General features: G+C 54.0%; 2 protein-coding genes and 1 long non-coding RNA gene across 4 annotated transcripts in view; all 3 read right to left on the minus strand.

The window, feature by feature from the left end:
* Positions 1-8966: 8966 nt before the first annotated feature.
* The window catches only part of LOC144942307 (uncharacterized), a 549184-nt gene continuing 534275 nt past the window's right edge, over positions 8967-23875 (minus strand). Inside the window, exon 2 of the long non-coding RNA XR_013639357.1 lies at positions 8967-10121. This is a non-coding gene — a long non-coding RNA (uncharacterized LOC144942307). The remainder of the gene's footprint in view (positions 10122-23875) is intronic.
* The window catches only part of LOC144942306 (ferritin heavy chain, oocyte isoform-like), a 109873-nt gene continuing 94964 nt past the window's right edge, over positions 8967-23875 (minus strand). The window contains exon 5 of the transcript XR_013639355.1: positions 8967-15992. The gene's annotated coding sequence lies outside the window, so the exon portion shown is untranslated. The remainder of the gene's footprint in view (positions 15993-23875) is intronic.
* The window catches only part of LOC144942305 (synaptotagmin-1-like), a 47562-nt gene continuing 41324 nt past the window's right edge, over positions 17638-23875 (minus strand). For both annotated transcript variants that reach the window (XM_078869085.1, XM_078869086.1), the window contains exons 7-10: positions 22811-22978; positions 21856-21973; positions 19987-20120; positions 17638-17904 (exon numbers count right to left, since the gene is read on the minus strand). In XM_078869085.1, the coding sequence (XP_078725211.1) occupies positions 17704-17904; positions 19987-20120; positions 21856-21973; positions 22811-22978 (621 nt within the window). In that variant the 3' untranslated portion in view covers positions 17638-17703. The remainder of the gene's footprint in view (positions 17905-19986; positions 20121-21855; positions 21974-22810; positions 22979-23875) is intronic.

The following is a 23875-nucleotide window of genomic DNA, read 5'->3' on the forward strand; positions in this document are numbered from 1 at the left end:
AAGCTAGCCAGCAAGCTAGCCAGCAAGCTAGCCAGCTCGCAAGCTAGCCAGCTCGCAAGCTAGCCAGCAAGCTAGCCAGCAAGCTAGCCAGCTCGCAAGCTAGCCAGCAAGCTAGCCAGCTCGCAAGCTAGCCAGCTCGCAAGCTAGCCAGCTCGCAAGCTAGCCAGCAAGCTAGCCAGCAAGCTAGCCAGCTCGCAAGCTAGCCAGCTCGCAAGCTAGCCAGCAAGCTAGCCAGCCCGCAAGCTAGCCAGCAAGCTAGCCAGCAAGCTAGCCAGCTCGCAAGCTAGCCAGCAAGCTAGCCAGCTCGCAAGCTAGCCAGCTCGCAAGCTAGCCAGCTTGCAAGCTAGCCAGCAAGCTAGCCAGCAAGCTAGCCAGCTCGCAAGCTAGCCAGCTCGCAAGCTAGCCAGCAAGCTAGCCAGCAAGCTAGCCAGCTCGCAAGCTAGCCAGCTCGCAAGCTAGCCAGCAAGCTAGCCAGCAAGCTAGCCAGCTCGCAAGCTAGCCAGCAAGCTAGCCAGCAAGCTAGCCAGCAAGCTAGCCGGCTCTAAAACTATCCCCCAATTGTGGGTGCTGCACATCATTGCCCCCTTGCTTTTGAGAGCGTGCGGGGGGGCTCTCTTGCCTCGGTCGCGCGCCTACACCGTTGGGTTCAACCCCAGAAGGGGGGGGGGGGGGCTATCTATCGAAAGAGACCAGAGGGATATTTACAAGGGTCTAAATGGATAAGTAAATGCTGCGCGAGGAGAAAGGGAATTTAGCAGTTAGATGGTGCCGCTGTTTAGAACGTGACGTAGGCAATGCACATACAATGCAGTGGGAGGTGCGGGGGGGGTAGGCGTTTTGAAAATGTTTGATTTGGATATTTCAACGGGCTGCATCACTTTCGCGTGCTGATGTATCTGCAACTGCTCTCTGCAACCGGTTGCAGATTGCGAGCGGTTGCAGATTGCGAGCAGTTGAGGCGAGAGACTCGAATCGCGAGCGTCCAATATGCTCGCTGGCGATTTGAACCAGCAGTGCGCACGTGACAAGGAGCTCCCATGATGCACCGCGTGACACTTTTCACAAGCGTGTGATTGGTCGTTGATGTGGGCGGGGTTAGGGGTGGAGCTGACGGGGGGCGGGGCTCTGCTGGCTGTAGTCACACCCACAACCACACCCTGACTGCGCGCAACTGCTCGCTCAGACGGGGCGATGTTGATGTTTGAGGGCAATATTGATGCTGGGGACCAGGCTTTAATGTCATTAGCCGTGTTGTTTTTTGTATTACTGCTACACAAAATGCTCGCCCTAGTTCTGTATTATGACGACGTAATTTACTGCCATTTCTTCTTTTTTACTTTCAGTGTAGAATGTGGATTTTTTTTTTTTCCAACTTGGGTTTTGACACCAATGCACCACCTCCCAACGAATACGTGTCTATATACAGGGTGTGCCATAAGTATGGAACCGTAGGGAAAATAATACAAAAAGGCAATAATATTGCTTTTATTCACAGGACGTGCTCAATGTGTCCACCGTTGTACCTGATGCACGAGATACCCAGTCGGCAAGGGCACGGTGGATGGTATCGGGGGTAACGGCGTCACGTGCGTCAATAATGCGCCGCGGCAAATGTTCTGCACTCGTGATTTTTCTCCGCGTTGACCCAGCGCCTTCAAGTGACCCCCCCCCCCCCCAGAGGTCGCAACCGGGTACCCGATACCCGTACCCTACCCGATGCCCGGCTGCCCGGCTGGGTACGAGTACGGGTAGGCCGTGAGTCACTGGTGAGTCACCGTTTGTCACTCATTTCCCAACGTCTTATCTCTTCTCACAATTCAAGTTCCTAGAATCAACCCACCCGCGCCTGCAACATGGCTTCATCCCAGAGGTCGCAATCAGGTACCCGTGCCCGGGGGTAGGGTACGGGTACGGCCGGGTACGGGTACCCGTTTGCGACCCTGGTGCGGCCGGGTACGGGTAAGGAATCAAAACCCGTTTGCGACCTCTGCCCTCCCCAGAGATAAAAATCCAGCGGCGTGAGATCGGGACTTGTGTCGTCATCGTCGCTGGATCTCGAAGGTCTCACGGCGTGGGTTATCTTGTGTGGATCCCGTTTCGCTAATTTTAGCAACAAGTTTGCTAACGGAACTCTCCGTTTAATTGGCTCGCGGTTTGGACGCAGTGTGTGTTCAATTCAACAGCGACCTCCTCCCTCTGTCTCCGATGTTACGATAGGTAGAATTATATGGAGTCTTTTTTTCCTTACTCGGAGATGTCTTGGGCCTGCAGAAACAAAAAAATATGAACGAGTTATTTTTCCCTATGATTCCAGACTTATGGGACATCCTGTACATTACCGTGTTCTCCGCATTGTAAGACGCGGCTTAAGAGTGAGACCCACCTCAAACTTGGGGGGTCATTACGAAAAAAAATTTTGATGTAAGGCAATGCTACAAAATACAGCGTACGCTGGGAATTTTTTTTATTTCAATCCGGATAATACGGTAATGGTGGAAGAGGTGCAGTCAAGTTCATGGTTGTGCCTACTGCGCGTAGAATTAGACAAGTCTGGATTTGAAGCTTTCGTGACTGCAAGGATTCATATTCTTAGGTTTTTTCGGTAAAGTCACGTAGGTAAAACATCAAAATTAATAAAAATAAAATAAAAATCACGACGTCCGGCGGTGACGGTCCCACCCGATGAAGGAGACTTGTGTTTCCTCCGAAACGTCGTGATTTTTATTTTATTTTATTTTTATTAATTTTGATGTTTTACCTACGTGACTTTACCGAAAAAACCTAAGAATATAGACAAGTCTGATTGCACACGTTTAAAAAGTCATCGATTTTCGTATCACGTAGCGAGCAGCATTGAGGCGTTGGTGCTCACCTCCCGTTCACTGACGAGCCAGTGGGGCGTGAGCCGTTCGTGGGACGGCCGCTCTTGATTTCCCCACAAAGTGGTGGCTGTTTTAGCCGGCCCCAAATGGAGGGATGATGATGATGATGATAGGCCGAGTCCAATCCCTACCCACCGGGGATTTGAATCGCCGACTCGATTATGAGACGCCCCCCCCCCCCCCCCCCCCGATTGAAACACCGGAAGGAAAACGGTACGCGTTCTTATCCAGGCGATACGGTTAACGGGCAGACGTTTCGGGCAATGGCCCTTCTGCTTCAGAGCAGAGCGTGTTTTGAGAAATCACGACGACGGAGCCACGCTGCGGTTTAGAAGTCACGTGCGGTGGGGGGGGGGCAATCTGTCCCGGGATATCTCTCGCGGTCGCCCCCGCCGCGGGCGTTGGCTCGGGTATAAAGTCCTTCTTGCGGACTTGAGCGAACTTAGGAACCCCGCAGTGAGTGCCCCGGTAAAGTGCGTGCCTGATTACGGGCAGCGAGGGCGGGGGGGGGGTGTGCTCGCAAATTTTAATTGTCCATTGTACCCACACGAGTCACGAATGGGACCCGCAGTGCGGTACGGAATCCAGAGTGTTGGCTCTTCGTGCTTGGGGGCCCACGTGACAGAGATGGCGTGTCGGCGGCACTCCACACGCAGCGCGCAGTGTGCACGACGCCGTCACGGCGATGGCTCCGATCGCTTCGCTGAGCCGGGGAAGTTTCCGACGCTGTTTCGGCGTCGTCCCGAAATAGCCGCTTGCCGCGTCCGACCGCATTGGGGACACTTTGGCCACCGGCCGGTAAATGCTTTGCGTCGGTCGCGTGTGGCAGTGGTCGTCCCGTAGAGCGAATGGCTCCTGTCATGAGAATGTGGAATGTCCACCGCTGCTTTGAGGGCCCGGCTGCTCGTTGTTTGCTCGAAGCGGGGGAGCCGCGTCGACAAACTTGACTTCTAATAACGTAACTATTGACAGTCGTGCATCGTTCCAATTGGTCCCCCCCCCCCCCCCCCCCCAAGCTGTTCCTCGCACGGCGACTGCAGGAGACGATCCCCGGGGCGTCCGGATCGCATGGGAGCGGTCGCCATGAACCTCGGGGCCCATTTTGCTGCTGAAATCATGCGGACGGCATTTGAGTTTCCAAAAGGGAACAAAAAGCATCCACCAATGTTAACAAATGTGTTGTTGGAACACAGTCGCAGGCCACGGGCCCGACACGTCAAACGGCCGAACACAAACAGCGCCGTCGAGGTTGACTTGGATAAGGGGTGTAACGTGAGTCTTGAATTAAGCGAGTTTGTTGTAAGAGCTTGGATTGGTGGGGGGGGGTAAGAGACGATTGTGGTGCGATGGGGTATTCCAGAATGGAGCGGTGCGGAGAGAGAAGTGAGGTGGTCTGCAGTGTGGTGAGTGGGTGAGGCGGGTGAGCGAGGGAGCGAGTGATTGAGGGGGTGTGGGTTGTTGTGACCTGCAGTGTGGTGAGTGAGTGATTGATGGGTATGGGTTGTGACCTGCAGGGTGACGAGTGGGTGAGTTGGTGTGTGAGTGGTGGACCGACTTCTTCTCAACATGGGAGGAGGAAGCTTCAGAAGGCAGTATCGGCGAATTAAGTTCACGATTCAAAGTGACGGCAGGGAGGAGGGTGCGTGTCCTTTGTACCACATTCTAAACATTTCCAATTGAAAAACTTCGCCAGCCGCGTGAACGTTGAAACATTTTTGGTGCGTTTTGGTCGATTTAAAATAAAAAATAAAATTTCACACGCGTTGCATTCTCTCTCTCTCCATCGTCCTGGCGAATCTCTCTCCTCCTGCCAAGTTCAGTGTCCGCTTCGCTCCTCGGCAGTGGAGAACTCGGATCGTGCCGCGTGTGCGTTCCTGACACGTGACTGCATTGTGACGTCACTAACGTACGAACGCGTCCGTGACGTCACAAACGCGTCATTTGCAGGAACGGCGGTTTGCAACAACAATGCATCATTCTACTTTTGTCTTTTTTTTTCTTTTTCAAAACTTGATGTAGTTCGTGTAGACTGAGTCCGTCCGCAAAATAAATTTTAGTTTAAAAAAAAGTTTTGTTTATTTTGTTCCGGCGGCCACGTGGCCGTGCGTAGGGTCGGACACGACGAACGGACGGGCCACGTCTGTCTGTCTTTGCTCATTCCTGCGCCCCGCGTCGTCCAATTACGAACTCGTCGAGGCGCACGACGACTCACGGGAGGAGGGGGGGGGGCTCTTCACGCGCAGAGACGCGCCTGGGACGCGTTCCTCGAGGGCCGCCCTCGTGTTGTGGGGAGCCGGGGCCGGCGAGTTCCGACGCGAAGGCGATGCCGACATTCGTCGCGCGCGCGCTTTTTATTCTCTGCGCCGCTCGCGAATCGCTCTTCCCTCACCGCCCTCCACTTCCTCCTCTTCTCTCCCTCTCTCTTCTTTCTCTGTGAACGAGTTCGCTCGCTGTTTGCCGTTCGTTTTTCTAGGGTTTGCATGGCGTAGGTTGTAATATCCATTGTTTTTTTTTAAAACCGTAGTTGAAACTATAGTGAAGTTAAATCGGCGCAAAGTTGACGAGCATACACGACCGATCGTTGTTGTTGTTTTACGATCGTTAAAATGACCGCTAAAATATTCGTACAGGCTTCGAGGTCATCACGAGGCTGGTGGTGACGTGGGGGGGGACTCGCCCCACGGCTACCCCCCCCCCCGACCGCCCGGCGGGATTCCGGGCGTCTGGCGCGGTGTGTCCACCGCCCCTCGCCCTCCCACGACGTTTCGCACCACGCACCCAGTGAATGCGAGCGAGCGAGATACGCTTATCACGTCGGAACGTGAACTCTCCGTTGCCGAAAGGCGAGCCCCAGAATCAGGGGGGGGGGGGGGGGCTCTAGGAGGGGAGCCTCCCCGGGTGGCGGAGAGCGACGATTCACGCGCGCGGTTCGTTCGCTCGTTCGTCCGCTCGGTCGGTTGGTGCCCGACACTTTGCATCGCGCTCGGAAATTTTACGAAATATTCGCCGCCTCCTCCTCCTCCTCGTCGTCGTCGTCGTTGTCTTCGTCGTCGTCATCGTTGTCGTGAGCGAGGAGTCGTTTTGATCGAATTCCGTGCACCGCGCTTCGATGTGACTTACAGTTTTCAAACGCGCCCGTCGTAGAATTTTGGTCAAGTGGCCCCGTTGTTGTTTTAGGATTTCAAGAACTGCACCGTTGGGTTGGGGGGCGGGAAAAGGGGGGCTACCCCACAAGGTCTTTGACTGGGTGTTGGGTGGAGGGGTGGGGGAGCGGTGGCGCTGATGGTTAGCGCCGCCGCAACTCTGCTACCAACCGGGCGACCACCCTAGGTTTTGGTCACGGCTCATATCACTGGCGGGTGGTATCCGAACCGATCCTGGCACCACTACTAACCTCCCTCTTTCACCCACATTGACCAGCGTGGGGAAGTATGGTCAAACCAACCCCCCCCCCCCTCTTCCATCAGACATACGGTGTGGGAGGAGTGTCTCATCCAGCAGTTGATTCACAAAGGGGCCGTTTAAAAATAAAACCGTGTAAATATAAAGACCACGTGCAGTTCTTGATAACCCGACAAAGCAGAGTTCGGTTGTTCTTGCTCCAGGTGCTCGTGTCCGCCTTGTCGAGTCGATGATACTTTGTGACTCGTGTTGAAAATAAAATCCCGTGAACAGACTGTGTTCTTTGTACTTTATTTTTACGATGGTGATGATGGTGATAACGGCAGCGTGTGCAGGCGATAACGAGACGCCGATTGTTGTTGTTATCGCCGCGAGAGATGGGGAAAGGGTGGGGTGGATTGAATCTTGATTTGAAGCTTTCGTGACTGCAGGAATCCATAACTCTTTGGTTATTTCGGTAAAGTCACGTGGGTAGTTCAGGTCGCCTGATGACGACGCTTGTGTTGCGATCGAAACGTCGTGATTTGTTTGATTTTATTTCCAACTCCGTGACTTTACCGGAAGAACCAAAGAGTGATAGTGGAATTGTCTTTGAGCTGTACGCCTTTTGGTGTCCTCTGGTCGAGCACCGTTTGAGACGAGGCTCAAAAGAAAGCTGTCTCTGGTGTGGACCAATCAGTTTCAAGGACAATGCATATTTTGATTTAAAGTTTTCGTGACTGCAGGGATTCATATTCTTGGTTCTTTCGGTAAAGTCAGGTAGAAGGGAAATACTACAATAATACAAATATAAAACAATGAAATTCTCACGACGTTTCGACTGCAACACAAGCAATCATCATCAGGTGTGAAATCCACAACAAGAAATGTATTTTATTATTTCCCTTCTACGTGACTTTACCGACAGAACCAAGATTATGACAATGCATATATTATCCGAGTGTGTTTTTTTGTTTACATTTTGACCACGAGTATTGTCGTGAATGCACACACGATTCCTCGTAAAACGGTTTAAGTTTTGTTGCCAGAAAAAAGGGGGAAAAACCCCTATTATTATATTTTGGTACTGGCAAAGGAGGTGTCATGATGGAAGTTGTGGGTGGATTACTCGACAAGTTCAAACGGATGGACCCACTTGCTCCACTGCCATCTGCTGGCCGCCTCGGGGATCGCAGTTGCGTTGATTGCTTTTCTTGGTGTCGGATGGAGGAGTGTAAGATGCTTTGATGCCTGTTGCCTGGTAGGATGGGGATGGTTCAGTGTTGTATCTGTGCTTCGCGTGATTTGTTTACCTTCCTACTACTCTGCACTCCAATCGTGTGACTGTAGTAACGTTCTTACCCTCCCCCCCTCCCGGACACATCTTTGAATTAGGAGATTTGTAGCTCATCGGATTCCTCCTGCAGTATAAATACAGATTCTGAGTCTGATGAGAACAACAACAACAAAAGATCCATCTCGGCGAGCGGAATTTCAGCGCTCCGTCTCCACGGTTGACGTCCTCTTGGGTGTGGGGCACCAGGAGGGAGATCCACAATCGGGGGTCACCACAGTGTCCGCTCCATCACCCCCCCCCCCCCCCAGACCATCATCGAGATCCAGAACGTGAATAAAAGGGGCAAAAGCCAGCGAATGAGAGAAGAGGCGCACAGAGACGGAAGAGGCTGGGAAGATGAATTGGCTTCGTTCATGAAAGTCATCTCCTGGGACCCTGTCCCTGCCACTGCCCTAATACAGGAGGAGGGCGTTGAAGATGTTCGAAGGCCGTGGTGGTGGTGGGGGGGAGCAGGGGCCATCCGATGATCGCGACGTTTCGGCCGTCCGGCCTTGGCTCTGTAAGCGCGGGGGCAGCTATTCGACAGCTCTACCGTCGGACCTCGCATTGCAGGGCAACCCCCCCCCCCACCCCCCTCACCGCCCACCCTGTGGTTGTTCGGCTCATGAGAAGCTGAGAAAGAGGATGCCGGGCGGGAGAGCTGTCGGGGGACACAGAACCGCGACTCTGTGCTGACCTCCTCCACTCTTGGGTCTCGCAGCTGCAGTGGTCCCATCACCATAACCACCACCCCCCAACTCTCTCACCACCGATAGAGCCATTCGCACACTGCTGCAACTTTACACAGGTGGTGGGGGTGGTGGGGGGGGGGCTTTTATTCATATTTAAAATGGACAATATAGAATCGATTCACCATAAAACATTAAAAATATAAATATTACAGCACTGATATTTGTACACACTCCAAATCAATGGGGACCGCTCCGAGGTGTTTTCTTGTCACGTTTTCAAGTTTAACACGCGGCAAGAGGATTTCGCCACCAACATCATCCACAATAGAGAGGCTTTTTGGGGGGGGGGGGGGGTAAGATCGCGTACCTATGTGTCGTTAAACCCGCCACCACCCGACACAGCCAATTAGTGAAGTTGGCTGTTGCCCGATGAAGATAGTTGTTATTACTGGCGAAACGTCTCACTCGAATTGTAAATGTTGTGGATTTTCTCTCCAACACACCGGTTAGTGCTGTACTAGTGACGAATTGGGCACGTTCTGTTTACGTGACAAACCTTACTAGTTGGCTGTGTCGGGTGGTGGCGGGTTTAACGACACATTTATATATTTACGCGATCTAACCCCCCCCCCCCCCCCCCCAAAAAAAAAACACTATCATGGATTTAAAAAAAAATTTTGTTAATACATTTTCTTTCCTCTTTACATAAAACCACTGGCAGCTAAAACGACCCGAAACGATTCACACCGACGTACAAAAGAAAAAACTCGACGCGGGGGGCCCCGCTGACGCACGCACGCACGCAGGGTGCGCGGCACGCACGCAGCGTGCACACGACGAGATCGACACTCGGAAAAGTGAAAACTTAAGAACTTTCTCCGTTAATTCGCAGTGAAGAGTGTCACGCCGACCGAGGCGGCGTCGACACACACACACTCACACCGCCCGCTGCCTGGTGAAAGCGGCCACCACCTGATCGTCGCAAGCTGCGAACGCGGAATTTTCATGAATTGCATTCTGGGGTTCACTACTCATATTCTTAGTTTTTTTCGGTAAAGTCACGTAGGTAAAACATTAAAATTAATAAAAGTAAAATAAAAATAAAATAAAAATCACGACGTTTCGGAGGCAACACAAGCTTCCGTCTTCAGGTGGAACCGTCACAGCACGATAGCTGTATCAAGTGAGAGAAATTCCAAAAACACAGTATTTGTATATGTACTGGTTGAGGGTGGGAGGAGCCAAGGTAGGCCCTGAATATTATTTTTGTGAGGTTCGGTGCGGCTGAAGCACGCTTTTACTTTTATTAATTTCATTTTTTTTACCTACGTGACTTTACCGAAAAAACATAAGAACATGAATCCTTGCAGTCACGAAAGCTTCAAATCTAGGTTCACTACTTCTCAAATAAAAGTCAAAAGCGATTTCCTGCCCATAGGAAAATCGAGCCACGCATCGGTGGCTCATCTCATGCCAGCGGTGGGAATTACACATTCCCGGACATGTCACGAGTATCAGCAAGGATCCAACCACAGTTCGACGTCCCTGCAAAGTGGTATACTAATTTAATCAACCCCCAGAGGGGAGGATGGTGGGCTGAGTCAACCCCCTTCAACCAGCATGTGAACACGCGACCCTTCCGATTTGCGAGCCACTGGCTCTGACCCACCTGGCCCGCTGATTTTGATAAACAACAACACTCGCAATGATGCGGCATTAAGGTGTCGTGGCAACGGTGTGGCGCTAGCTGCGTATGACCTCTTCACGTTGACCTCTCTAATAATATGACAATTGTTTTTTTACCCTTCTATCTGGCAACAAAACTGACACCTTTTTTACAAGGAGTCATGTTTGTATAGACCACAATACCTGCAGCCATAATGCAAACAAAAAAACATAACTCTGATAATATATGCACTGTCCTTGAAGTTGATTGGTCCACACCCGAGACAGCTTTCCTTAAGAGCCTAGTCTCACATGGTGTTGGACCAGATGACGCCAAAAGGCGCACAACTCAAAGACAATGCACCATCAGAGTATGAGAGCTCGGGGTGAAGCATTTACACCATTGGAACTCCGAGGACGGAAGTTTCGCGAAGAGGCGCATCTGTGACCCGTCGGTCTGGTGTTCGTGACGTACGCAACAAAGTCAATAACTCTTGAGAACACACGCGAAACATTTCACAGATCTTGCCACTAGATGGCAGACCTGTCACATGATTAAAGCTGGGGGAGGGGGGGTGGTCCTTGCACAAATGCACATTAGAAGCGCGCTGAAATGTAACTCACGTTTGGCACTCTGAAGGAGAAAAGAACAAATCAAGTTTGTCCCACGAATCAACCTGCGGTATGGTGACATCGGTACGATCGATGGCAACGTTGACAAAAGGGCAGAGCGTAAATTTGCACCGACGTAGGTTTCAAAGTTTATGAAGCCGCCTAAGTTAGGGAAAACACTCTTGTACGTTTGTTTAGGATATATCCAGACGACAGCAGACGGTTCAATGCCACCATAAACCTCTTGCTCTCGATGTGACCTCCAAGACGACTCACAATCCGTCATGATCACACGAAGCTGCCAATTTAAATTCACGTCAAAAATCCTATTACGCACGTCACAAACTGCATTTTATATATACTTTAGGTTAAGCAATCGCTAAATCACACGCGTTTTACCGACGTCATTATTTCGTTTTAACTGTCCAGACACCACGATGCTCGAAAGGTTCCCGCAATCGAGCCCGACACGTTTCATGGGAAATTACCACAAAGAGCATCGTCCCATCTCAAGAACGTGAGACGGACCACGCTCAATCCTGCGTCACCGCACAAACACTGCGACTCAAACCTCCCTCTTTGTTTGTGGTCATCGAGGTTGAAGCCAGAGTCCCCTCCAGCCTGCTCCGATGAAAACTACATTAACTGAAGGCAAATTTGTACCCACATATCCCCCTCCCCCCTCCAACTCCCACCCATTCTAAATCGCCGCTCCGACCGACTGCGTAGAATCTTCCACTCAATCGCCGCGACGGTTCCCAAACACCGACCGTTGCTCATTTAATCTCAACGGCAGGAGCCGAACACGCGGGGGTGAAGTCAAGGAAGGAGGGGGGAACGTTTTTAAAACCGCACGAGCGCTTTGGGAGGGGGGGTCTTGAATGTGAACGAGGTCGTAAACGGGTTTTGATTCCTTACCCGTACCCGGCCGCACCAGGGTCGCGAACGGGTACCCGTACCCGGCCGTACCCGTACCCTACCCGTACCCGGCCGGGTACGGGTATCGAGTACCTGATTGCGACCTCTGGGATGAAGCCATGTTGCAGGCGCGGGTGGGTTGATTCTAGGAACTTTAATTGTAAGAGACAAGACGTTGGGAAATGAGTGACAAACGGTTACTCACCAGTGACTCACGGCCTACCCGTACCCGGCCGCACCAGGGTCGCAAACGGGTATCGGGTAGGGTACGGGTATCGGGTACCCGGTTGCGACCTCTGATGTGAACTGGGTGTCACCGATCAAGTGTTACGGCTCTTAGGACTGTGGTGCTTAACCTTTTGAACCTTTTGAGGGGAAGGAGGTGGGGGCGAGGGGGGAGGTGGTAAGAGGGGCAGGCTGAGGCATGGAGAGGTAATTACAGTGTTCAAATATGGGAAAGTAAGCGTACCGTTGTAGCGAAAAAACACTCGAAATACGCAACTTGAAACGAACGCATTATACAAGAGCCTGAGACCCCCCCCCCCCGCCCCACCGGTCTCTCAATGCACGATAAAGAGAGCGGCAACCGCCCTCCCAAGGTGATCTTCAGCCGTCACATCACGTGAACAACGCTTGACGGTCCGTTAGACATCTCTCTCTCTCTCTCAATAATCATTAAAAGTACTCAAGTCTTATCAACTCATGACATCACCACAGCTAAGCCCTCCTCCTCCTCCTCCGTCCCCCAACTAGAAGTTCATGTAAATAAAACGGCGCGAGGGAAACCTGCTCCTGCGAAAGGCTCCACGCGCGTGGGGTTTCGACGGGGCACCTGAAAGCCACCTTTTCGAAGTGAAACGTATCCCACTCGCCATACGCACCTCAACCCCCTGGGCATGCCGGGAGGTGGCGATTTCGACGACCCCCTGGGTTGAGGAGGGGAGCTGCGTGATCCACCAACCTTCGCGAGCTCCACAGTGCCCGGATTACAGGTCACGTGGCAGCATAGCCAACAACAACGCCGCCGGTAGCGACAAGGGAAGAGCCGTATGTGTAAGATTTTGGGTTGTGCGGATCTCAGCCCCGGTTGGCTTCCACCCTCTCCCCAAAGTCTCCACACTACAGCGGCTCCGCGCGACCGATATTACGGTTCGCGATTTGGCGATGCTGATGCTACTGCTTGCGGAGAACCGGCGAGCATCGTCGGACCACCCAATAGTTCGACGGTGGTGTGCGGATCGCTCTCGAGCACTACCGGTACCGCTGCTGCTGCTGCTGAAGCGGTGACACATCGGCCACGTTTGTTCATCACGTGACAACGCTCGTACATGCGCCGTGTCGTGCGGAGGAGGATTTCGGGACGCAACATTTGACTCAAGCGACGCGACTCGAAATAAATAAATCACGAAGCCGTCTCCGGCAACCCAGCAGCCCAGCAGCCGCGATTCCAGTGTACAAAATAAGAACACACGAGTACCGTACAATATACATTCATGGCTTTTCCATTACCCACCGAGTATTTACACAGGCGGTTGGTACGCGGGCGCGCTAGACCACAGCGCTCGGGACGTGGTGGTGGTGGACACCCAGCCCCTCCCCTCTTCCGTGTCCAGGCTTTTTTTCTTTTGGGGGAGAAGGGGGCTAAAATTAACTCTCTGTAAGATTCCACCACGGACGAACGTTCACTTCCAAAGAAAGCCCACGCCTCTCCCCGCCCGCCCGCCCGCCCACACACCGAAACGGTTGCGGACCTTCCCAGAGCAATATTATCGGCCTGCGACGTTTTAGAAACGATCTTAGAACCACGGCTTTGAAGGCCAACGCCGGTCGTAGCGGCGGTGCCCACCCCGTCTCGCCCCAGCGTCAAAATGAACATTCGGCGGTCACTCATCTCTGCCGGTGGAAACGCCGCCACACGTGGGAATAATTTAGAGCGGCCACCAAATAGTCTAACCGCGCGTTGTTTCTCAACGTCGGTGGGGGCGGGCGGTGCAAAACCAAGGGGAACAATCCACGCCGGGACCACCACGGGGAGAGAAAGATCACATGGGCTCGAGATATCCAGCAGGTCATCGCCAGGGTCCAGGATCGGACCCACGACCTCCTGCGACCAGGCGAGGGAGATGACATCTCCTCGCCACCGCGGCGGACCAAGGATTTAACCGATGGAGTTGAATCCGTCACGGGTTCCTGGCCGCGTCACCTTTCGGTCCCAATCCCCTTCTTGCTCCGGGTTTTGCCGCAGTCCTCTGCCTGTGGCGTGCGCGCCATCCGAGTTTTTCGTTAATTAAATAAGCACAAGACGCTGTAAGTTGTAAAAAAAACAAAAAAACGTCAATTTATATATATAAAAAAAGGAATACTGCATTTTTACAAAAATCTCAATAACTTAAAAAGTAGAACAAACAATGAATCTCTTCCTCTGAGAGAGTCTGAAACGGTGAAACAAGAAGAGGACGGGGAGATCGTTACTGAGAGGTCGAGCAGAGGTCAACATATCTCAAGTCAGAACGAACCTTCTCCCGCTGCGCCAACGGGCGCTCGTCCCCTGCAGAGCCAGTGGTGGAAATTCCACATTCACGTGGCGAGGCCGAGCCTCTCCATAGTACAACCACCATTGACTTCCCCACAAAGTGGCACGCATTTCGCCGTACCGTGGGCTAAGTCAGACACCCCCAAGCCAACGATGTGAACAAACGACCGAACCGTGCGTTCGGGATCCTAACGACCAATCACGGCTCGCTAAGACACGGCGCGATGCAATACGTCGCTGCTGCAATCGGCTGCGAGCAACCACTTGCAACCGGTTGCGAAGACGCCCGACTGTAAGTGACAAAATACGCCGGTAAGACGCCTCCTTCACGGATATCACTTTTTTTCCGCACGTCCCATCGGCCTGTTGGGAATACACAATCCCAGCAGCGTTGGTGCAACTCGGGCAATCACCTCCATCTGGACCGATTTCGATATCACTGGTCAACACACTTTTCTGGCATAAGGTATTCCAACGGTAATAAGGTAATTTTGGGGTGCTGATTCCAAATCTGGCATCAGTTTTTGCCTATCACATCAGGTTTTTGAGATATCAAATATTGCATTTTCAATACAAACTGCAGAGGAAAAATATTAAATAAATGTGGATATCTACATAAAATGATATTATGAACACACTATCCTAAAAATACAGCACCACATTTTAACACTAAAGCAGTCACTGACTCGCAACAACTCGCAATCATAAGTGACAGAGTTAATTTCGGGTAAAATCAATGAAAATGGGGTATGCCGATAGCATAAAAATGAGATGTGATAGAGCAAATCTGAGATCAAATTTGGAATCAGCAGCCTGAATTTAGTCTAAAACAGCTGCAAAAGTCCAGGCCAGAAAAAAAAAAATTTTGTTGTTGACCAGTGTAATCGGCGTCTCACCAGCAGCAGGCTCCGGGGCTCGGTCTCGCTCGAACCAACGCCGGGTTTGCACGACCGATCGCTCGCTCGCGCGCGCGCACGAACTTCCCTGGCCCAGCACACGCACTGGGCGGCAGCAAGGAGAGCAGCCGGCTAGGAGCCTAACACGGGGAAGCTCTAGATTTGAAGAGAATGGGGCCAGGGAACCCACGTGACATTCAGATATCCAATTAATGGTTTAAGTTAGACGAGCGTATACACACACACCGAGACAATATTGAGTCATGAAATACAATGCTCGAGAATAAATGGGTGATGTGGTACATGAACACGTGTACACGTACAGGCAGCGCCCGATGTCAGGGGAGTTGTTGACCATACTTCACCACGTGGGCTTTTGCGACCAATATCACGATTCATCATTGTGTTGTACAACCTCCTCCACCCGACACAGGCAAATTCACCCCTTTCACGTTCCGATGGCGTACTTGTTTACATCATCAAAACGAATCCGGAAGGAAAAATAAAAAAAAAATAACTTCTAGCAACGGAGGCTTCCCACAAGGCCACGGGGGAGGACGTGCTGCACAATTTGGCGATGACTATCGTAGAGCGGTGGTCGTGTCGCTAAGCTTATCTGCAGTTGAGTAACAAAGTCTTTAAACACAACGGCGCTATGCCTCTCTTAACTAAATACAGCGGTGACCGGCGCACCCACCCTGCAACTTGCAGACGCCTCGGAATGGGAGAGAGTTAAATGTAAAGTCGTCACGCGATCAACCAACGCGCCGATCCATCACTGCCGTTGCTGGAGAGTGATCCACGCAGCACCAGAGGTCGCAACCGGGTACCCGATACCCGTACCCTACCCGATACCCGGCTACCCGTACCTGGCCGGGTACGGGTACCCGTTTGCGACCCTGGTGTGGCCGGGTACGGGTAGGCCGTGAGTCACTGGTGAGTAACCGTTTGTCACTCATATCGGGTAGGGTACGGGTAGGGAACGGGTACCGGTACCCGGCCGGGTACGGTTACGGGTACCCATTTGTGACCCTGGTGCGGCCGGGTACGGGTAAGGAATCAAAACCCGTTTGCGACCTCTGCGCACCACACGCTGAATGGGCGTGGGTACGAGGTGTCGCTGGCAGTACCAGCCAGCATCACCAGGCGGTTGCCAGGATTGTCTGGCGATGGTTTTGGGCAATGTTTGCCGGACGGCTGCTGGCTGTGAATACCAATGAATCGTCCGCACCGGTCGATGGGGTGCGGATCGCTCCCCAGGAACAACACCGGCGGTGCCGCTCATCTTAATCTTAACGTCATTTCTATTGCGCCTCAACCAAGGCGCTTTACGGAAAATTAAGAATGGGTACGTACGAATGTAACGGTGGAGATGAGGCGAGTAAAATAGATGAGAGGAAGCAATGGGCGCATCTGTGATGCGTGAATTTCGGTGGAAGCGAAATGGATGACAGTAGATGACGACGACGACGATGATGAATGGATTGAACGAACGGGAAATGAGTGCTAGCCACGTAATGAGAACGTGAAGAGGGAACAGGGACGGTGGTGCTCAGGAGGGGGAGACTAAGGGGGTCGTGAGGTGAGCTCGCGAACAACGAGCGAGTTCTGAGTGAGGAGCGGAAACCAGCGAGGTGACTGTTTAATGCGGAGGGGAAGTTTGCCGCGAGGAGCGGTGGAGTGGCTCAGATATCACTCATTGATCCGCAGGCCACGGCCAACATCGGTGGCGTCGTTCCCCCCCCCCACCACCGCCCCACCCACCACCGCCCCTTCACCAACCGGAATTGATGCGGCGAGGTGAAATATGGTCAAGCAACCTTCTTGACCGACGCGACATTGTTTTGCCCGCCGTCTCTCAATTTCATTCGACATCCGCCCGCAATCCGTGAAGGGCAGAGAGCCCGTGAGTGGCTCACGCCGTCGCCGTTGGCGTCAGCGACGACGAACGACAGACGTTTTCACACGACGGTGGCGGCGGCGGCGGCGGCGGCGCGGCGATGGCACGAGGCGCTAACCCACGCGGACCGCCCGAGGCCCCGCGTCAAGCACCACGGGGAGTTTTCGACGCCGCGTGAAACACCGTCGGCACGAGCCGACCGCGTCGGAGTCGCGGCGCGGGGTTTGAGAGCAAAGATTAACCACCGGTGATTGTCCTCGCGAAACGCAACGCGCCCCCCCACGGAAGGCACGGGGCGCAGCGCCGCAACTGCTCGCCCGTGCCGCTGCTGGCGGGAAGGGGCATCCTCCACCCGAGGGGAGCTCTTCCGCGCCCGCCTGGCCGAGGCGTTTCTCGCGCCGCCGGCCAGAGATGGCGGTAACCGAGACGCGGGTCTGACGGGTCGACGATCGATAGGGGAGATTGACACCACGCCGATTTACGTTGATCGGCGGCGCCCTGACGAAATCGCTCCCGAAGGCTTGGAGGAATCGCAGACGTCAAGATATTCGGGCTGAGTCACAGCCAATAGGGAATCGGTAAAAGGCAAAACGAACAAACGAGAGAGAAGCCGAGTCCACGCCCGAGCGATCGGTAGCGTGCGACGTAATCGCTCGCACGTGGACGTCCCTGCAACCTGCTGCGAGCAGTTGCACTCAACCCGGTCGCTCGCAACAAAAAACGACGGCGGACTCAACTCTCGAGCACCGATCTGCCCGGCGGTGATTTGTAGCTGCGACCGGTCGTTACGATGCCGATGTGGGGTGGGGGGGGGGGGGGCGGGAGGGGGCCGGTGGCCGGACGCTGTAGCCAGGTACGGGGGCGACGTCTGGTGGGGGGGGGGGGCCCTCAGTTCTGCAGCGCCATGTCCACCTCGTCGGGGGGCTGCAGGGTGTGCCACTGGGCGATGGGGCGCCGCGGGTTGGCCAGCATGTCGGACCAGTGGCGCAGGCCCGCGCCGGACGCGTTGCAGCCCACGTAGAGTTTGCCGATCGGCTCGTTCTTGCCCAGCTTGTCGTAATCCAGCACCGTGATCACCACCTGGACACGCTGTGGTGGGGGGGGGGGGGGGCACGGTGGCGGCGGGGGTGGTGAAATATGGGTGTTAAAATACCGGGTGGACGCTGGGACACATTGAGTGGTGGCGATAAAGTTGCTGTGCCCTGTATCAATAAAGTTATACAAATCTGGTCACGTGTGTTAAAAACAAAAAAAAGTGATTTTCCTGCTGAAATGAACATTGACGCATTGGGTGTTCATCTCCTGACTACAGCTCTGCAGAGCTAGTGGTGGTCATTCCACATTCCTATGGCGGAGGTGAGTCAAACACTGTTGACGACGACTGTCGGAAGTTACCCATCACGAGTGCCGTTTATTGGGCCTCTGTTTGGTAAATGTTTGCTGACCGGGATGAGGTCACCGACTCCGCTGACCTTTTGTGGTTTCGTGAGAAATGAGCACGGCGATGAAACAGACGGCCCCCCCGTGCGTGTCTGCCCATTCACTCGTCGGTATCACACCGTTCTAGCAGCCAGCCGCGTGTCCCACACACGCCACGCTGCATCGAAGCGTCCCGTGCGGGAATTTGTTTCGCCTTTAAATACCCAACGCAAACGTTTGTGCATCCCTCTCTCTCTCTCTCTCTCGCACGGCTCGCGTTTTAATAGTTTAAACACCTCGTCTGAGTGCAACTGGGTTTAATTAGCGGCGCAAATTCCTTGGGAGAAGACAGCGGCGCAAATCGCTTTGTTAGCGCGCCGTCACAGCCGCCCCATTAGCGGCTTCGAGGAGCCGAAAATTGGATTCTCGCGACGTCTCTCTCTCTATCCGTTTGACCTCGGCATGTATTCGAGGGGCTTTTGAGGCCGCTGTAAAAACCGTGGCTCTGCGGGTAACAAAAGCAAGAAAAATCTGTAAAAAAAAAATCTGTAAAAAAAAAAAAGTCCCCATTTATCGACCGTCGGCTGCTCTTCTCTCCGCCGAGCCTTGCGGCCGGAGGCTGCGGCAACGGCGTAGGCCCCTCGCTCGCGCCAAAACGTCCACCTCCCCATCATCCCACCGGGAGGACCTCGTTAACGTCGCTCACCACCACCACCGCAGCCACCGCCACCGCTGCCGCCACTGATTGGAGTCGCGCAGCAAAGTCGTTGTGGGCCCACGCGCTCAACCTTCAACAATGCGCCTTCAATCCTGATGACGACGACGATGACGATGATGCTGCTGCAGCTTGGAAAGCCGAATGGCGTTGACAAGATGTCACAAATAAACTCTGGTCTAAACTCTAAAACTAAACTCATGTTATTTTACCAGGTAAGCCCCACTGAACTATATAGCTCTTTTTTTCAGAAACGACCTGGCCACTAATGATAGCTCAAAGAAATGGCTTATCGCGTGGAAATTTATAGCAGCCAAATACTCTAAACGCCCGTTGACTCTAAATGTGAAGGGGGAAAACCGGAACACCCGGAGAAAAATCCACACGGCAACGGGAAGAACGTGCAAACTCCGAACAATCAGCAGGCGTCAGAGTAGGGGTCGAACCCACGACCTCCTGTGTACCAGGCGAGGGAAGTAACATCTCGCCTCCACTGGGTCTGTAGTCCGCACAAAAGAGTGGCTGAGTGTGGTTTAGGCTTAAGTGCAGCAGGTCAAAGAACAGAACAGACCCAGGTGCTACAGACTGAGAAGTGGCTGCCAGATTCAGCACCTGCATAACACACTCTGCCAACTCACTTTGTTTGACACAAAGACAAAGATCCCCCCTATAGCCTGAACAGACTGGGCAAGTGCTGCTAGCGAGCACCTATGAAGGCTGCCACGGCACACGAGAGGGTGGGTGGCCAACACCACGCCCGGCCGCCTTTGTCTCCCCAGTGGCGATGTTTTACACACCACACCAGGTACTAATTTGAGGCTGAGTCGACCTAGGGGAGGCCCATGACCAGTTCAGATAATCGTCACCGGTGTTGGCCGTGGGCGGGAATCGAACGCGGGTCGCCGGGTTCGTAGCGCAGCGTAGCGCTAACCGCTACACCACCGCTCCCCGCATACACACGGGCGCATACACGCGCACACGCAACGCACACACACACGCCGGGACGCGACTTGCGGTGATAGGCGTGATGAGGGTACCTGTATTTGGTCGAAGGGCACCTCGAAGCTGAACGACTCGTTGTAGTAGGGGTTCAGCGTGTTCTTCTTGATGGTCGTCTTCTTCTTTTTCATCCTCTTGGCGTTCTGCATCAGATGGATCTTCACGTAGGGATCTGTAGGGGAGGCCGTGACGCCGTGGCGACGAGATGTCAGCTACCTCGCCTGGTACGCAGGAGGTCGTGGGGCTGATCCCGACGCTGCTGTATATTTGGAGTTTGCGTGTCTCTCTCTCATCATCACGGTGGTTAGGAGATGTTAGCTACCTCGGCTGGTACGCAGGAGGTCGTGGGTTCGATACCGACCCTGACGCCTGCTGCTGTATATTTGGAGTTTGCATGTCTCTTTCATCATCACAGTGGCTAGCAGATGTTAACTACCTCGCCTGGTGTACAGGAGGTCGTGGGTTCGATACCGACCCTGACGCCTGCTGCTGTATATTTGGAGTTTGCGTCTCTCTCTCATCATCATCATCACGGTGGCTAGGAGATGTTAACTACCTCGCCTGGTACGCAGGAGGTCGTGGGTTCGATACCGACCCTGACGCCTGCTGCTGTATATTTGGAGTTTGCGTCTCTCTCTCTCATCATCATCATCACGGTGGCTAGGAGATGTTAACCACCTCGCCTGGTGTACAGGAGGTCGTGGGTTCGATACCGACCCTGACGCCTGCTGCTGTATATTTGAAGTTTGCGTGTCTCTCTCTCATCATCATCATCACGGTGGCTAGGAGATGTTAGCTACCTCGCCTGGTACACAGGAGGTCGTGGGTTCGATACCGACCCTGACGCCTGCTGCTGTATATTTGAAGTTTGCGTGTCTCTCTCTCATCATCATCATCATCACGGTGGCTAGGAGATGTTAGCTACCTCGCCTGGTGTACAGGAGGTCGTGGGTTCGATATCGACCCTGACGCCTGCTGCTGTATATTTGAAGTTTGCGTGTTTCTCTCTCATCATCATCAAGGTGACCATGAGATGTTAACTACCTCGCCTGGTATACAGGAGGTCGTGGGGCTGATCCCGACCCTGACGCCTGCTGCTGTATATTTGTAGTTTGCGTGTTCTCCCTCCCCGTAGTCGCGTCGATCTTTCCCCGGTTTGTCCCTCTACATTTAGAATCAACACGCGTTCAGAGTATTTGGCAGCTATACATTTCCACGTGATGAGTCCCTTGCTTCTGGAAAAGAGCTACGGAGCTGAGTGTCCCTTCCCTGGTGTAATACAAACATAGTTTAGTTCAGCATCCCGGTCGTGCTGTTGGCGCTAGCTCGCTCGGGACTCATGCGCAACGCGCTCGTAGGGAACGGCCCGCGGAAGGAGACACCTCAGAGCTAATATCGTGGCCCCGACGGGTGACCTCTGAACCGCGCAGTACGGGGGTGGCACCTTCCCACCTGCTGTGCCCCAGGGTGATGTTCGTGGAATGATAAACCAATGTTTTTTTTTATTCAAAGAGCTGGGATTTAGATGTCAAATAATTTTCATGTTTTTAGTTTTTTTTACGCTTCGTTGAGCCCCCTCGATCCGGCCGAACAAAAGCTGTTTGGGCATGCGGTGGCTGGGCATGCGGGCTACATGGCCCAGCCAACGCAGCCTTGCATGCCAGAGGTGCTCACCGATGGGACTTTGTCCAGATCTTTGTGAGCTCCTCACACAATCCAGCCTGCTTAAACCCAGGATGGATTGTAGGCAGGCCAGCCTAAATGTTTCTAACCGGCAAAGATGTTCCATTAGGGGGGGGGGTCCACGTTTCGCAAGCGTAGAAAAGGGAGGGAATGATCGTGTAGGCCCAGGCTGAGAATACCAACTCCACCAGACTTGACCTCTGACCTGTGAGGGCAATACAAACCGGAGAGGCCGCCGACATCCATTTTCTTGAGGTTCTTTGCTTCGAGGACGACCACGGTGAGCTTGCCGGCCGTGGGGACGTAGCGCAGCGAGAAGCACACGTCGCCCAGCTTCTCTTGCTGCTCGCACGCAGGGAGAGGGAGCGACACGCGGCGGCGGCACCGCTCGGACAATCAGCTGCGCTGCCAATCACCCTCCAGGGAAAACCACGCCACTCAATCGCCGTCCGCAGCTGCTGTGTCCGGGTCTGAGCGAGCAGTCAGGCGCAGAGGTCGCAACCGGGTACCCGATACCCGTACCCTACCCGATACCCGGCTACCCGTACCCGGCCGGGTACAGGTACGGGTAGGCCGTGAGTCACTGGTGAGTAGCCGTTTGTCACTCATTTCGGGTAGGGTACGGGTAGGGAATGGCTACCCGCACCCGGCCGGGTACGGGTAGCCATTTGCGACCCTGGTGCGGCCGGGTACGGGTACGGGTAAGGAATCAAAACCCGTTTGCGACCTCTGGTCGGGCGGCAAGGGCGTGGTCTGGGCGTGGCTACGGCATCTGGCCACGCCCTCTAAAGCAGAGCCCCCCCCCGCCACATCAGGATCGCAACGACCAACGGCCAATCACAGTTGCGCAGACGCGTCACACGGTGACGACATACGCCGCTGCTACAAATCGCTGATGAGCAGATCGACGCACGAGAGTCGAACCCGTCTCTGCTGCTCGCAACCGACTGCGCGCAACTGCTCCCCGCAACCGGTTGTGTGCAACTACTCCCTGCAACTGGTTGCAGAGACGTCCAGTTGCGCGACCGACTCTTAAGAACGGAGCCCTCCTCCTCCGCAGTCGGCACTTCCCCAGCTCTCTCCCTCTCTCCGTCCACTCATCCGCCGCGCACAGATCCCACGTCGAATCGCGGGGGGGGGGGGGGGGGGGGGCGGAGGAGGGGTAGAGAATCGGCTCACCTCCTCCTTGTCGGCGCTCTCCAGCTCCCTCCACTCCTCCGTGACGTGGCCCAGGTCCACCGTGTTCATGGGCACGCGCACCTCGCCCATCACGTCGTGCTTGGAGAAGCGATCGAAGTCGAACACCATCATGATCAGGGTCTTGCCGCCGAGCTCCGAGTAGGGCACCTGCGGGGGCGGCACGCGGCGTTCGGCGCGTCGAGTTCGTCTCATCCGGCCAGGCGGGGAACTCGGCTCGGAGGGGTCGGAAACGGAGAGAGAACTCGACGTGAAAGCACCTAAATTCCGTGCGGTGGAAAAGCGGGCTCGGATAAATTGCCCCGAAATCGTTGACAGTGGGATTCGCGCCACGGATCGCTTCGCAGACACGGCGTGCAGAGGGTTTGCATCGAGGGTTAGGGGCAATGCTGCTGTTTGCATCGAGGGCGAGGGGCAATGCTGCTGTTTGTATTGACGGTTAGGGGCGATGCTGCTGTTTGTATTGACGGTTAGGGGCAATGCTGCTGTTTGCATCGAGGGCGAGGGGCAATGCTGCTGTTTGTATTGACGGTTAGGGTCAATGCTTTACATCAAGGGCTAGGGGCGATGCTGTGCTGTTTGTATTGACGGTTAGGGGCAATGCTGCTGTTTGCATCAAGGGCGAGGGGCAATGCTGCTGTTTCCCAATGGAGTGAGGTTTGTAATCATCGCAGCAGCAGCAGCAGCCACTCGCGACACCGCGTTCGTTGCACTGTCAAACAGGACACTCCTCACCCCGGCTGCCTCCCCCTCCACTCACTCCGCCCTAGGCCTCCCCTAGGTCGACTCAGCCTCAATTGAGTACCTGGTGCGGTGTGTAAACATCGACACTGGGGAGACAAAGGCGGCCGGGCGTGGTGCCCGCCACCCACAACCCTTTGCGTGCCATCGGCGCTACTCGCTAACAGCGCTTGCCCCAACAGTGTGTCAGCACAAATAGGGGGGAATCTTTGTCACAAACGCCGTGCAGTTTGAAGCCGTTATTTATTAATGAAGACATCGCATTTACATTGCAAATGAAGCGGGTGACCTATTTTTCAGAGCCGC

This window comes from Lampetra fluviatilis, chromosome 27, assembly GCF_964198595.1.
Source record: "Lampetra fluviatilis chromosome 27, kcLamFluv1.1, whole genome shotgun sequence".
Classification (NCBI taxonomy): Eukaryota; Metazoa; Chordata; class Hyperoartia; order Petromyzontiformes; family Petromyzontidae; genus Lampetra; species Lampetra fluviatilis.